This window comes from Gracilinanus agilis, chromosome 4 (genome assembly GCF_016433145.1).
Source record: "Gracilinanus agilis isolate LMUSP501 chromosome 4, AgileGrace, whole genome shotgun sequence".
NCBI classification, from domain to species: Eukaryota; Metazoa; Chordata; class Mammalia; order Didelphimorphia; family Didelphidae; genus Gracilinanus; species Gracilinanus agilis.
Window position 1 is genome coordinate 518,408,578 of NC_058133.1, and position 16,065 is coordinate 518,424,642.

Genomic DNA, 16,065 nt, shown 5'->3' on the forward strand with positions numbered 1-16,065 from the left:
GAACATCTTTTGTTTCCTGGATTTGGAAAAGTCTGATATTTTTCCAGTATCCTTTCCATTGCTTTTGAAGGTCTTTCTTCTGAGGGCTTGTAGCACTTTTTCTTTCTGACTTAAACTGTTCCATGCAACACTTCCAATCTTGGAATTGGCAGCCTTGGGTTCATTTCTTTCTGAAAGGCAATCTGTGAATGCTTTCCATTGCCATTTCATTTTCTGTGTTCATGAAGTTCTGGCCAGTGCTCTTTGGTCATTTTGTGTTCTTCTGGGTGTTTGCTGACCTTTAGGTTGTCTCTGTTCCTCCTATCTTTGAGATCAGGATGTTTGGCTTTGGAAGTGGGAAGATTTTGTTTTACTTTTGTTGACTTTTCTTCTAGGCTGTCCTTCCCTTCTGTGGATTTCCATTCCAAATCTCTTGTTCTCTGTTTTGTCATCTCTGCGGAGGCTTGCTATGGCAGATTCTAGGTTTTCTATTCTCTCCACTCCAAGGTTGTAACACCCTAACAGAGGAAGAGAATACACAAAAGAGGGATGAAAAGGGTTTTGGGTGGAGAGAAGGTGCACATATCAGGGGAATGGTGGAGAACTTAGTCAGAGGAGACCCAAAAAAGTAGATAAGGGTGAGAATCAAGATGTTTCAGATTCATTTTCTATTTGAAAGGAAGTTTGGAGTTCATGATTTCACCCCCTGGTCATGATGGATGGGTGTGGGAGGTATGAGAAGGAAAGATGTTTGGAATAGCATCTGCTGAGTGTGAGTCAGGGAATCAACTAAAGATCAGTTATCAGTCCCTAAAAGGACTGCCTTTCTTTGCTGAGAACCCATATAGTGAATTCTCTGCAATGAAGAAGAATAAGAGATCTTAGAGTGAAAGAAAAGATTTATAAATTCTTGGGAATCTGAAAAAGCATAAGACAGAGTCAAACATTCCTCAGTTGTTCAGAAGTCAAATTCTAGAATAAAAAAAGTGAAATGGAAAAGCATCTAATTCCAGGATCATTGGCCAAAAACATATTATGCATAGAGCAGGTAGGAAATATAAGTGGCCCCTCTGTAGTATCAGGGTATTTTCAGATCTGGCCAACCTCCTCTTTATATGGGACTGTCAGATGTAGGCCTCTTTAACTTGTTATCTTGACTCTTGTTCTTTGGAGCTTGCAGAGTTCTAGGTATATGTTTACATCATTTCTTCTTCATAAAGATACTGGTAACATTTTTTCTCATGAATTAGCTCAAACAAAGCCTAAATTAACTATTTTTTATTGAACAATGTAATTCTCCCTTCTCCATCATAGTTATTTTTGTTTAATGAAGTATAATTTATGAATATATGCCATATATAAATGAAAGCAATCATAAAGTAAAGGCTTTGACTGTGACCCGTCCTACCAAGAGAAACCTCAAGCTTTGAATGTCACAACAGATAAGTCTCCTTCACTTGACTGGAAGGCATCCCCAATCACTCCTTTGAGACCAGATTATAATGACCATCTCTTTAGAACATACCCCATGTTTTTTTCCAGATCAAACTTGATTTCAGGCATGCAGAAAACAAATTAGATCATTTCTTTAGCTTTGTACTCTTTGAAGGCATCCCATAGAACTTTCTTCCTTCCTGAGTACACTGCACTGGACAGATTTCTCACAAACTATCCACAAATTTTCCTTGAGAAGATATCGCTTCTAAGTTCTGGGAAGGAAAAACTTTCACCTCACCTTCTCTTTTCTCCTCCACAGATGTATACAGCTCCCAGATAGAACAAAGACTTTTGCCATGATTTCACAGGGAGATGCATTCCATAGTGTTATAATTAAAAATTTATCTGAAGGCTTATTAACAGATTTATAAGCATTTATTAGTTAAGACAGAGAGTTTTTTAGAGGGGGAGAGAAAGAAAGAAAGAAAGACGGAGAGGGAGGAGAGGTAAGGCTGGACTTGCAGGAGATTAAGAGATAAGGAAAGTTCAAAGAGAGCCAGTTACTTCCAGTGAACAGGTAAAAAAGCCTCCTCTCCTTTCCTCTATTGCCTTTTCCGTCCCCAGCTCCTCCCTGCATGGCTCTAGCAGGTTGATGCTCACGACACTCACATTGACACTGACTCCCCAGGGCAGGGCGGCAGACATGTGACTTTGTGACACCTTCATCCCATTGCTGGGTCCCTTGGGATCAAAGTTACAATGGAGGCCCCCATGATATTTCTTTCTTTTTTTTTTTTTTTAGAAAAGTTAACCTGGTTACATGATTCATGCTCTTACTTTCCCCTTCACCCTCCTCCCCCGACCTCCCTGCCCATAGCCGATGTGCATTTCCACTGGTTTTAACATGTCTCATTGATCAAGACCTATTTCCAAATCGTTGATAGTTGCACTGGGGTGGTCGTTTTGAGTCTACATCTCCAATCATGTACGCCTCAACCCATGCATTCAAACAGTTGCTTTTCTTCTGTGTTTCCTCTCCTGTAGTTCTTCCTCTGAATGTGGGTAGTGTTCTTTACCATAAATCCCTCAGAATTGTCCTGGATCATTGCATTGCTGCTAGTACAGAAGTCCATTACGTTTGATTTTACCACAGTGTATCAGTCTCTGTGTACAATGTTCTCCTGGTTCTGCTCCTTTTGCTCTGCATCAATTCCTGGAGGTCTTCCCAGTTCACATGGAATTCCTCCATTATTCCTTTGAGCACAATAGTATTCTGTCACCAGCATATACTACAATTTGTTCAGCCATTCACCAATTGAAGGGCATCCCCTCATTTTTCCAGTTTTTTGCCACCACAAAAAGCACGGCTGTAAATATTTTCATACAAGTCTGTTTATCTATGATCTCTTTGGGGTGTACATAAATCATCAGCATTTCTATATATTTCCAACACATCACAACAGCAAGAGGTAGAAAGAGAAACACCATTTAAAATCACCCTAGACCAGGGGTCAGCAACCTTTTTGGCTGTGAGAGCCATAAACACCACATTTTTTTAAAATGTAATTTTGTGAGAGCTGTATAGTGCTCACAGTGTGTGCTCCTGTAACAGTGCACACTCCTATAACAGCGCCTGAAAAAAATTGACTTTATGGCTCCTGCAGAAAGAGCCATATCTGACCCTCAAAAGAGCTAGATATGGCTTGAGAGCCATACTTTGCCAACCCCTGCCCTAGACAATATAAAATACTTAGGAATATATCTACCAAAACAAACACAGGAATTATATGAAAACAACTACAAAACACTTTCCAAACAATTAAACTAGATCTAAACAATTGGAAAAACATTGACTGCTCATGGGCAGTAAGAGCTAACATAATAAAAATGACCATTCTACCCAAATTAATTTACCTATTTAGCACCATACCTATCAAACTACCAAAAAATTTTTTACTGAATTAGAAAAAACTATAACAAAGTTCATTTGGAAGAACAAAAGATCAAGAATATCATGGGAAATAATGGAAAAAAAACATGAAGGAAGGTGGCCTAGCAATACCAGATATTAAACTATACTATAAAGCAGCAGTCATCAAAATGGTATGGTACTGGCTAAGAGACAGAAGGGAGAATCAGTGGAATAGACTTGGGGTAAGTGACCTCAGCAAGACAGTGTATGATAAACCACAAAAGCCCAACTTTTGGGACAAAAATCCACTATTTGACAAAAATTACTGGGAAATTTGGAAAACAATATGGGAGAGGTGAGGTTTAGATCAACATCTCACACCATACACCAAGATAAATTCAGAATGGGTGAATGACTTGAATATAAAGAGGGGAACTATAAATAAATTGAGTGAACACAGAATAGTATACTTGTCAGATCTCTGGGAAAGGAAAGATTTTAAAACCAAACCAAGCAAGAGTTAGAGAAAATTACAAAATGTAAAATAAATGATTTTGATTATATTAAATTAAAAAGCTTTTGTACAAACAAAAACAATGCAACCAAACTCAGAAGGGGAACAAATATTGGGGAAAAAATCTTTGTAACAAAAAACTCTGACAGGGATCTAATTACTCAAATATACAAGGAACTAAATCAAATGTATGAAAAATCAAGCCATTCACCAATTGATAAATGGGCAAGAGACATGAATAGTCAATTTTCAGATAAAGAAATCAAAACTAGCAATAAGCACATGAGAAAGTGTTCTAAATCTCTAATAATTAGAGAAATGCAAATCAAAACAACTCTGAGGTATCATAGAACTCGAGGTATGATAGCAGGGGAGAGTAATGAATGTTAGAGGGGATGTGGCCCAATTGGGACATGAATGCATTGCTGGTGGAGTTGTGAACTGATCCAACTGTTCTGGATGGCAATTTGGAACTATGCTCAAAGGGCTATAAAAGAGTGCCTGCCCTTTGATCCAGCCATACCATTGTTTGGTTTGTATCCCCTAGACATTTCCCTTCACACCATAGTTAGAAACTCCTCAGCATTGTTCCGGAGCATCCTAGAGCTGCTTCTCTCAAGCCTCCATCAGGCTCTTACAGACTCAGCTTCTAGTGCTGACTCTGACACTGACAAAGGGCGGGACCTTTGGCCCCTCCCTTGTCTGTGTGTCAGTTTCCTCCTGTAATTGACCAGAGGTGGGCTCTTCATTGTGATGTAACTTTCAGCCCTCTGTGCTCTGCCTTGGGCTGCTCTAAGAGGTGGTGACGTTCCAGGATGTGGCTGTGGACTTCACTCGAGAGGAGTGGCGCCTCTTGTCCCCTCCCCAGAAGGAGCTGTACAAGGAGGTGATGCTGGAGAATGCCTGGAACCTGATCTCTGTGGGTAAGGAGCCTCTCCCTGCTGCCCAAGTCTGCCAAGTGAATATGGCCCACAGCAGCAGGCAAGTTTGGGAGCAGTTTTAGGTATGAGGAAGGGATAAGGGCTCCTTTGCTAACTCCCAGAGCCAATGCCTTCTTGCCTCCTGGTTCTCCTGTAAAAGGACTTTGCATTGTGTAATGGGACCTTGGGGGTTCCCTTTAGTGCTCCTGAAGTCAGAAATCAAATCCTTGTTGGATAATCTGAGATGTGGAAGTAATTTCAGAGCTGATTCCATATCGCCTCTGCTTGCCCCGGGATTATGTCTCCCAAACCTTCTGGGAAAACTATTAGGACAAGTTTTTCCATCCACCCTCTTCCTCTCTAGAGTGGATCTACAACTTGGGATATTTTTCTCTAATTCATACCTCCTAAGTGACCCCAATAGAACATGGTTGTCCTTAATCTTCCTTCCTGTTGCCCTAAGCCTCCAGCAGAGTTTGGTGAGAAAGGCGGGGAAGGGAAGAAACCTTAACAACCTGTTCTTGGCCAGGTGTTCTGCTAAGGGTTTTCTTTGTAATATTATAGCACTTCTTCCTCACCTTCATCTTCCATATTTGGTGGCACAATTATCCCCATTTTACAGTTGAGGAAATAGAGAACTGATTAAGTGGCTTGATCTGTGGTACATATATAGAAGTTGTTTGGGGCCAGATTTAAACTTAGGCTTTCCTGGCACTCGTCTTCTAGCTGCCAGATAACAGAAAAAACTATTGACTGAGTTCATCCTTCTTTACAAAAAAGGCACTAGAGGGGGCAGCTGGGCAGCTCAGGGGATTGAGAGCCAGGCCTAGAGATGGGAGGTCCTAGGTTCAAATCTGGCCTCAGACATTTCCTAGCTGTGTGACCCTGGGCAAGTCACTTCATCCCCATTCCCTACCCTTACCACTCTTCTGTCTTGGAGCCAATACACAGTATTGACTCCAAGACAGAAGGTAAGGGTTTTAAAAAATTTTTTAATTTTAAATTTAAAAAATTTAAAAAAAAAAACATAAAAAATAAATGTACTAGAACCAATTGTTCTGGTTCGACACTGGTTCCCTGGCTTTCTCCCCCCTCCTCTTCTCACACTAAATGCTGTGGAGACTCTCCTCCAAGAGACCCCAGAAGCCTCTCCCAGGCCCTGCTTGCACCCCTCTGTCATTGTCAGGACACATGGACTGGTTGAGGAGACAGCATTGGCCCAATGAGGATTGTTGAGTTCCCCAGGAGAAGAGGGAGCAACTCCCCAAGAGAACAGTCTCTGAGGCTCAGAGAGGTGTCACAGAGGGAGGAGCAGGCAGGGTTGAGGGACCAAAGCCAACTCCTCAAGGTCCCTGTGTCTGGGGCTTCAGACTGATCCAGAACAATGACCCTCACACCTAGTTTGGGAATTTAGGAGTTTCTGGCAGAGTAGAGTAGAAAAATTTGTGGGAGGAGCTGTTGCTCTTTCCAGGTCCCCCAGTAGGGTAACAGGCACATCCTACCCTGGGCTCTTGCATTACAGACAATGAGGGGGGAAGGCAGACTCCTGTGAGAACCCCATAGACAGAGTCTCTCAGTGGAGTCACTGGACTCTCCCGCCTTTCTCTCAAGAGAACTCAATGACGAGCTTCTCTCCATCCTCCTCCCTGTCTGATTGCCTATGTCCAGGACTTCTAGCTCCAGCAGAAGACATTACCTCTTATTTGGAGCAGAGGGAAACTCCATGGATGCTGGAGAAAGAAGGCCCGAGTTGCTGCTGCCCAGGTGAGTGAGGGGGAAAGAGATATGTGAGAGGTGTGGTGACCAGAATCTTCTGTATGCCCTCGTGAAGCCAGGGTTAGATTTTTTGGGCAGGAGGATCTGATTTGGAATTCTTTTTCAGAGGTTTTAGCAGGAGATTCCTGAGAAAGTCACTGCACCCCTGAGCCTCAGTTTCCCCATCTGTAAGATGAGGCTATTGGATTTCATTCCCTATCAGCTCCCTTCAGGGCATCAGTCTGTGACCCTCTTTGAAGTGATTTTTTGTATTGAAGGGCCTGGAAGTCTCTTACAGGTGTCAAAAGGGCTTAGCTCATCCCCTCTGAGCACATTATTATCCAGAAACAGGTATGAGTGCTTGTTCTGTGCCAATTCGTGGAATTACTTATAGGAGACATAAAGAGATGCAGTGGATATCCCCTGCTCTCATGGAGCTCACCAGCTGCTGGAGCAGACAGCATGCTGACAATTCAGTAGGAGCACTTCAGATATTTAATTCAGTGTGATGAATCAAGAGAAGGAAGACTCTAAAAAGATGAAAACTATGGAAGATGGTTTTCAGCTTGGGCTTCAGGAGAGCTGGACTGAGGATAGTAAGCCAAAAGTATAGCAAGAGAAGACAAGGGAGAAGAATTTTTAATTTATTTAGTAGAAGGATTTGATGGTAGTGAAAAGAGACATTTAAAGAAAAGTATTAGCTATTCTCAAGAAATAGAGAACAGAAAAAAATCTTTTATGCCTTGGGTAAATGCAAAAAAGAGGGTGGATTTTCTTCCTCTGATCTCAGATACTGCAACAAAAAAATAAAGTTGAAAGCAATCATGAAGGGAATTACATACTATTTACAGATAAGTTAGATTATGAAATAATAGGAATATTTAACATCTATATACCCAGTGGTATCATACCAATGAAGATAGGATTGAATGTGTAGACAATGAAAATGAAAGCAAAAAGAAAGACTGAAAATAAATTGTCTAGTATTGTGGACCTAGCATGCCCAATCACAAGATTTGGTTTCAGCTGCCAGGATTTGGGTCAATTCACTCCACCACTATTCTGAGGTCATGCTCTGAGATAGGAATGTAATAATGACAGCCTGACTAAAATCACATTTTTGTTAAAAGACACAAAGAAATCATATAGATGGCTCCTTTTTAATTAAATTGTTCTTTAGCTTTGAGGTAATGACATTTTCAAAGAATGAATTGTGTCCATTTAAATTGGAAGACTTCTTACCTTAGGAAATGGATTATAAAGCAATTTATGTTCTGACATGGAGGAAGGGAGATATGGTTATTCGTGTGTATATGTGATTATGCACGTATGTTTTTTACTGTTTGTTTCTTTTAGAAGGAGAGATCAGAGCAGAAATGAAGGCAACTCCAACAAAAATGAGCCCATCTGTAGAAGAAACAGACCAGCAAAGACTCATGAATGATGTTCCAAATAACATAGCTTGGAGAGAATTCTGTGTTGAATCTCAGCCTTCATCCCATACTGAACATCAAAAAATGAACTCTGAGGAAATGTCTGGTAAATGGAAGCAATGTGGAAAGATATTCAGACACAAACTTGCTATACATCAGAAAATCCACACTGTGGAGAAACCTTATCAATGCAAGCAGTGTGGAAAGACATTCTGCCACAGATCCAGTCTTTCTGATCATCAGACAATCCACACTGGGGAGAAACCTTATGAATGCAAGCAGTGTGGAAAAACATTCTGCCACAGCTCCAGTCTTTCTGATAATCAGAGAATCCACACTGGGGAGAAACCTTATCAATGCAAGCAATGTGGAAAGTCCTTCATTCAGAGCTCCCATCGTGCTCAGCATCAGACAATCCACACTGGGGAGAAACCTTATGAATGCAAGCAGTGTGGAAAGTCCTTCAGTCTGAGCTTTCATCTTGCTCAGCATCAGAGAATCCACACTGGGGAGAAACCTTATGAATGCAAGCAGTATGGAAAAACATTCTGCCACAGCTCCAGTCTTTCTCATCATCAGAGAATCCACACTGGGGAGAAACCTTATCAATGCAAACAGTGTGGGAAAACATTCTGCTGCAGCTCCAGTCTTTCTCATCATCAGATAATCCACACTGGGGAGAAACCTTATCAATGCAAGCAATGTGGAAAGTCCTTCAGTCGGAGCTCTCATCTTGTTCAGCATCAGAGAATCCACACTGGGGAGAAACCTTATGAATGCAAACAGTGTGGAAAGACATTCAGACACAGATCCATTCTTGCTCAACATCAGAGCATCTACAATGGTGAGACACCTTATAAGTGCAAGCAATGTGGAAAGACATTCATTCAGATATCCAATCTTGCTGTACATCAGAGTATCAACATTGGGGAGAAACCTTATGAATGCAATCAATGTGGAAAGTCCTTCAGTCGGAGCTCCCATCTTGCTCAACATCAAAGAAGCCACACTGTAGAGAAACCTTATAAATGCAAGCAGTGTGGAAAGACAGTCACCACTATAGTCTTTCTGTACATCAGAGTATCCACACTGTAGAGAAACCTTATGAATGTAAACACTGTGGAAAAACATTCCATTAGAGCTCCAGTCTTTTTGATCATCAGAGAATCCACGCTGGGTAGAAACTTTATGAGTGCAAGCAATGTCAAAAAACATTCAGTCATAGTTCCAAACTTGCTTGGCATCAGAGAATCCACACTGGGTTGAGACTTTATGAGTGTAAGTTATGTTAAAGACATTTAGTTTGAGATCTCATCATGTTGCACATAAGAGAATCCACACTAGGGAGAAACCTTTTGAATACAATCAATGTGTAAAGACATTTGCATGGAGCTCCACTCTTGCTCTACAACAGAGAAACCTCAGACTTTCACACAGAGCTCTCACCTTGTTCTAAATCAGACAAATCATTCTAGTATTTCATAAGCCATACAAAGATATGGTCCAAATGGGAATATGATTTAGACCTAAAGAATGATGCCATGAGCAAATTAAGAGACCAAAGAATAGTTTTCCTTTTAGATCAGTTTATTGATGATGAAAGAATTTATGGCCAGATGAGAAATAGATAACATGAGCTACATCATGGATTCTTTTTATTATCTTAAACTCAAAGCTGTACAAATGAAACCAGCACTATCAAGGTTAAAAGCAGAAATAAGAAGCTATCATTTGCTTTAAATTAAGATGTCCAATTTTGGAAGGGAACCCTCTTCCAGGATCACATAGAAAGTCTTACCTGCATCCTCATGATCCTGGTGATCATGGAGTTTTAAATAGACACTAGGGCAGATCAACTCAGGGCACCAGCCAACACCCACTACCTGCCTCCCAGAAAAGGCTGCAGTTGCCACAGATCTCAGGCTTGGTCAGATAAAATCTTTTGCTTCTCTAAAGGGGATTATCCTATCTAAGAAGGATAATCTTAGAGGCAGTTTGAAGCTCCCAGGTATCCCCAGCTTTAGCCTAGGTGGAGGTGGGATGTTGGAGAGAATAGCAGGCAAGATTTCCCACTCTGTTACCAGCATCTCAGTGTAGCCAGAGCCAGTGTGCCCATAGCAGGGCTGCTCTCAAGAGCCTCCATTCCCTGCTTCACAGCAGGGGACCTCACGAGGCTAGAACCTTATTCAGCCTCTTGCTAAGGCAGCTCCCTTTGGAGCATCCCAAGGGGGAAAATCTCAGCAGGGGTCCCTACTCCCCACCCATACTATCCACCACTCTATGCTGGCAAGCCCTGCAACATCCAGCAAGTCCAGAGAAACCATATGACTAGCCCAGGAGGGCTTCCACCCTCCCAGCTTTGAGGGTGGGGACTGGAACTCCAGCCCCTACCAGGGATCTCCTCTGACACTCCCTGTACCCTGATCTCAGACTTCTCTACATCTGAGGAGGAGGTTGAGGGTCCCTGCTCCCAGCTGTGGCTAAAGGCACACAGCATTCAGTGAACGGCAGGGCAAAGCCACCAACAGAGCAAAAAACTGCAGGCAATTTGTACATATATGAAATACAATTAAATGTAATTACATAAATTAAATCTAATTGAATAGAAGTAAATATTTTTTAGATTATTAATAAAATTGAGTTAAATCAAAAATGAAATGAAATGCTAATTAATTAGACATATGACTTCTTTGATCCATTATTTCAAAATATGCTTTTTAAAATTATTGCTATCATAAATGTAGATTCAGTATTAGTACCATTGAGTACTATTGCCTTACATTGAGTTCTTATTTAATCCTAATATAGTTTCATTCCTTTCTACAATAAAATCAAAGTATATTGTGTCTTACAATACTTTTTTCTTCACTAGGGTATGGAAACTGTTGTGGGATTGTTTAATTATTTAAATTTCTCAGCAGTAAGAGAGATACTGCTGAGCTCCTCCTCAACAACAGCAGCTAGAGCAGAAGCCACAAACAGATAGGGTAGAAAGACCCAGAAATTTCCCCTCACACATTAAGAAAGAAAGACTAGAGATTTTTCTACATTCAGTGAACAAAAGCAGTAGTTTCTGATCAGATAATGTCAACTAAGTCCTTTTCGCATTGTGGGGAATAAACAAAATAAAACCAGTAAAGTGCCTGAGGGTTCTCCATTGCATAAGGTAATATGTAGTTGGGAGGAACAAGGTTTTCCTAAGGAGGGTTGGATTGCAAAAAAGGAGATGAAAAAACTTCAAAGCCTGGACACTAAAATCCTTTAGTGGGCCAAAGTATCGCTCATTAGATTTTAAAATTTTAAAGGAATTAAAACTGGCCACCAGTAACAAGGAGAGGTTATGGGCCTACCACCTTGACAATTCAACCAAACCCACCACCCAAAAATAGTCTGGTTGACTGAAAACCCTGACACACTGCCTTCACACTCCTCCAACCATGAGGCTGTTCATTGTCTAGATCCAGGCCATTCTGGCTTGATTCCTTCAGCTCCTCTTGATCCAAGCCAGAATTTTACTCCTTCCACCCCTCCCCCTTCCATGCCCCTCTCACCTCCCAGCCCACCTTTAGTACCATCTCTCCACCCCTGCTTACCATCTAAGCCAACCCAGTCTCTGCCTCCTCCTGCCCTCTCTTGCTCTTGCCTTGCCCAGCATTTCCCTGCTCACTGCCCAAACCCACCATTTCCTACCTTTGCTCAATTTCTCCCCCTGCCTCCCCCACCTTCTCTCCTTTCCCTATGGGCTCATGCCCTCCCACTTTTTCTCCCCTCCCTGCTTTTCTCCTCCTCCTCCCTACTCTCTTTTCCCCACCTTTTTCCCCTGATCATGACTAGCCCCACCCAGCCTACCTAGTCTCCTCTCTTCCCCCTCAGCTCAACTTCCCTTTGTGCTGCCTCCTCGCCTCTCAGCCAACCCCTCCCTTCCCCCACCCATTCATCTCCAGCCCAGACAACAAAGGGGACTCCAGTAACCACAGGTAACTCCAATCCAGGCTTTTTCCTCTCAGGGATGATCCTACTTATGATAATCTATAATGATGAAGTCACTTCCTTTCATGGCGGGCTGCTCTGACACATCTCAGGAACCAATCAAAGTCTCTCTGACCTGGATGTGTAACCCCATGTTCCGGATCATGCTCCCAGGGCTTGCTCAAACCAGTAGAAAGCTCATTCGTGGCCCTCAGAGGAAGGGGTTCCCTTTACACAGATCAGCCCATATCAGATTGAAGGAAATAAAGTCCAAAAGGTGGTTGGGGGATTTCCTAGGATGAAACACACAGCTTGGCAAGTAGAGGCAGGTAAAGTCTAGAGGTCCTGACCCAGGGAATAATTGGAGGAAAGGGCCCATTCTGGGGCTTCAAGGGGCTGGGCTCTTTGGTTCTTAAGTCTGGGAAGACCCACCCAGGGTGGAATGGCTGTCAGCAGGTCCCTGAGGAGCTGAGATCACTCTACCTTTTGGAAACCAGCTCTTCTGGTGCAGGTTCCAGGTAAGTCTGGACCAGGAACCCAGAAGGCACCACACTTCTGTTGGCTCTTTCCTTTGAGCCTCATTCTCCCTTTCTTACCTCATGGTGAGCATCTTCTGTGGCAATCAGAAACATGGCTCTCTCCTAGAACTAGTTACTGGCTATCCACACTCACATTCACATCCCAAATGCCACAGGGCACCATCCCCAGTTTTACCACTTTTACAAAGAGATGGAAAGAGTGAATGTAGAGAAATGTAAAAAGAGGATAGATAAGATGTCTAGCCTATCACACTAAATGTTGCTCTGTTGCCTGGCTCTGCTCTGGCAGGGCTTGTTAACCCTCTGCCAGAGGACTCAGTGATGAATGTGGCCTTCTCCAAGAAGGGATAGCCTCTCCAAACTAATCTCACTGATCTCTCCAGAAGCCAGGAAAAGAGGGGCAGCAACTCACTCATCCAAGATCAACTTCAAAGGAGAAGATCCAAAAGCAGTTTTACCAGAAGCAGTTCAAGAGCCAGAGTCTCAATCTAAGCAGAAGCTCCAAGCCAAAGTTCCCTTGGACAGGAAGTTCAGCACTTTTTATAGTCCTTTTTCCACATCTCTTCCTGTCCCTTCATCCACTTTGTGGGAGCCTATTGCAATCTTTTAATTTTCTTAGCACTGTTCAGGGGGTGGTCAGTGGCCACTGGAGTTGTCACCCTCTTTAGTAAGTGGCTTTCGAACCTCCCTTACTTAGTGTTAAGTAGGGGTGTTTAAGCTTTGGTTGATTAATTCAAAAGTTGCTGATTGATAGACAAAGAAAGTCTGATTCAGAATTCACAGAGTTTTTGTAATAGAATATTTAATTAGAATTTTACTTAGTGCAAGATAATATTTTCTATTTGCCACAGATGGTGAGAAGGACCATTTTCAGATTTACAAGCCTTGATAAACCTATCACATGGATTTTATTTCTGATTTTGTCTCTATAGTTTGTTTAGCAGCTATTTTTAACCTTTTGTTTATATAAGATTACCTCAGTAGAGTAAGGAAATCTTTTTTCTGATCAAGCATATAGTTCATGTGCATTTGTAATGGATGTTAAAATTTTTACTAAAATTAATAAGTGGTAAAAACTAGATGATTAGATTTATTTTTAACATGGTTTTAAGCACCAGTGCCAAGCAATGTCTAAGGACTGACAGCATTTTAACAAAGACCAAGATTAGCAGTGTGTATTATCCCTGTAGTTGAGTAAGTATATTGTGAGTCAACCAAGTCCTATTAGATAATATGTTTATGGTTTTCTCCTGTTTTCTCTTGCAGCAATGAAGCAATCTGTTGTCAGGGTTAAATAATTTTGGGTAAGAGTGTTATAAATGTATGGAGAGCAATTTCGTAAACCACCAACACTTATTTATTTTCAGGAGAGGTTTAGGATAGGAAATAGGAGGAAGGAAATTGAGATTATAGCTCTTAAATCTTATACTAGGCCTCAAATCCAAGCCCTAATCTAAAATTTCTAAGAATCCTAAATCTAACTATCTTCTTGAGCAGGACCTTCTTGCCTGAAAAAGCAGGCCTAACTTATCTACTCTGTCTAACATTATAATTTCCCTATCTACTTATGCTAAATCAATGAGTATTAATCCTCAAACAACCTCTTTAAATTAATTCTTCTCCCTCTATGGAAAATAGTAAAACTACCTGTTACAGAGACAGAGTCAGTGCTCCTTCTCCCTCAATGTGCTTAGAAGAAAAAACCCTCAGACAGACTCCTTCTCAAATCAGTATCTAACTCCAAACTCTCAAAAGTTAATTGTCAGATCCTCTTGACAGAGAGAGACCAACACAGAGTCCTCAGAATTCCTGCTCCCACAGAAGCCAGAGAAAATGAAGAGCCTTCTCTTAACTGATTCTTTCCTTTATAATTGGTCTCTTAAAGAGACAGAGGGCAAGATCTGTTACTACCTCTTAAAGGGACAATGAGATTAAGAAAACTCCTTATTACACTGTGCAAAAGGAGAAATCTACAGGAGAACGGACGGAGAAGCTCACGGAAGAAAAAATGCTGAAGCCATTGCTTGAGTAGAGTAGAAAAAAATTAGTAGCATTTTACTTTACTTTCCTAAGGAAAAGGGTTCAGTAAATTCCTCTCAGGCCTCCACACAGAGCAGCTCACTACAACGCTTACCCTCCTATAGCTCCCATTCCTGCTTCCATCATGTGGGCATTTTATTGTTCAAATGAGTTTGGTGCTGAACTCCCTGGGACTCCCCCTGACCCCCACCTTCCAGTAATCACTGTGGGAGAAAACATCTGTCTTAAATGAGCCCAAATGATGGCAGAGATGAGGAGAAACCCAGGCCAGCCACCTTGGGGCTGCAGTGCCAGATGGCAGACAGAATCCCAGTTTTCCCAGGAGTTCTCTGCTGCCCCCCTCCAAGTGTAGGGCTGGGGCTTTCCTCCCCTCCTGCTGTTACCCAGCTTTATTTTGGCAGTCTGGGGTGGGGAGCCTCTAGGAGAGGGAGAGATGGCAGGAGGGGCTCTTAGATCCCCAGCATGGGGAGGGGCTGGGAGAATCCAAACGGGGGGTGGGGTGAGAGTTTGGGAACAGCCTATGGAGAGAGAGGGGGTTATTCCAGGAGCTGAGGGGTTCCACTTCAAGGAGGGCAGGGCTTGGGGAAAAGAGCAGGCAGAGAACTGAGGATCTGGTCCAACTTGGGATGGGAGGATGGGGCAGGGCAGTGGAATTCCAGCTGATCTCCAGTCAACAGGGGCTGCAGAGCTTTGGGAGGGGGAGGCTACTCTGAGTGAATTCCCTGAATCTTGGGGTTGGGGTGGGTGCAAGTGACTGAGGCACTACAGTAGGAGCTCACATGGCCAAAGAGGTGCTTCAGGGTTAAACGTCTTCTGGGGACCCATCCTGGGGAAGAAGGCAAACCCAGGGCAGAGTTCCTTCAGTCTCTGTCTGTAGGAGGAGCTGGGCTGGCTGGCAGATCTCTGTTTCTTCATCCTCGATTGTCCTCCTTCAAGTTCAGGCCTCCACATTCTGGGAAGGAGACAAGACCAGATTCTGCTCACCTCAGGATGCTCTGAGTTCTTGGTTTGACCTCTGGGACATTCAGACTGAGGATTGCCTCAAATGGCCCAAGGAAATTGCAAAGAGCTCTAGTCTCTGCCCAGAAAACCCCAAAGGAGGGAAAGAAGAGTTACCAAAGTGAGGACAGATGGGTTCCTTGTGGAGGGATATTCCAGGAGCCCTGGAGACTCTGCCTGGGCCCATCCCATGAGGGATCCCAAGGCCCTGCTGCCTCACAGCGGTCTGGGAGGATGGGAGAAGGGAGGGGATCAGAAGAGGAGGAGAGTTAGGGGACTCATCTTTCCCTTCAGACCCTCTTCTCTTCCCAAGCTGCCCCCCCCCTCTGTTGGTAGCAGGCTCTCCCCTGAGGCCGGGCCTGATCCTTGATAACTCTTATGGCCCCTCATTCCATGTAGATCCCTGTGGGACAGTCTGGGAAGAGAAGGGAAAACCTTTGCCCCTCTGGGTCCCTTCTCCCTCACCGGCCCAGGGCCTGGTCCCAGGAGGGATGGGGCTGGTCCAGATTCGCAAATTGGAGGGAGATCAGGGCAGGTTTCTTCTCTGGTTCAACCAAGGGCTCAAAGA

The 16,065-nt window shown here is 42.9% G+C and overlaps 1 protein-coding gene across 1 annotated transcript in view; it reads left to right on the forward strand.

Annotated features, from left to right (window-relative positions):
• The first annotated feature begins 8,049 nt into the window (after positions 1 to 8,049).
• Positions 8,050 to 16,065, forward strand: part of LOC123246917 (zinc finger protein 850-like) — a 71,635-nt gene continuing 63,619 nt past the window's right edge. Inside the window, exon 1 of the mRNA XM_044675692.1 lies at positions 8,050 to 8,944. Within this exon, the coding sequence (XP_044531627.1) occupies positions 8,050 to 8,944 (895 nt within the window). The remainder of the gene's footprint in view (positions 8,945 to 16,065) is intronic.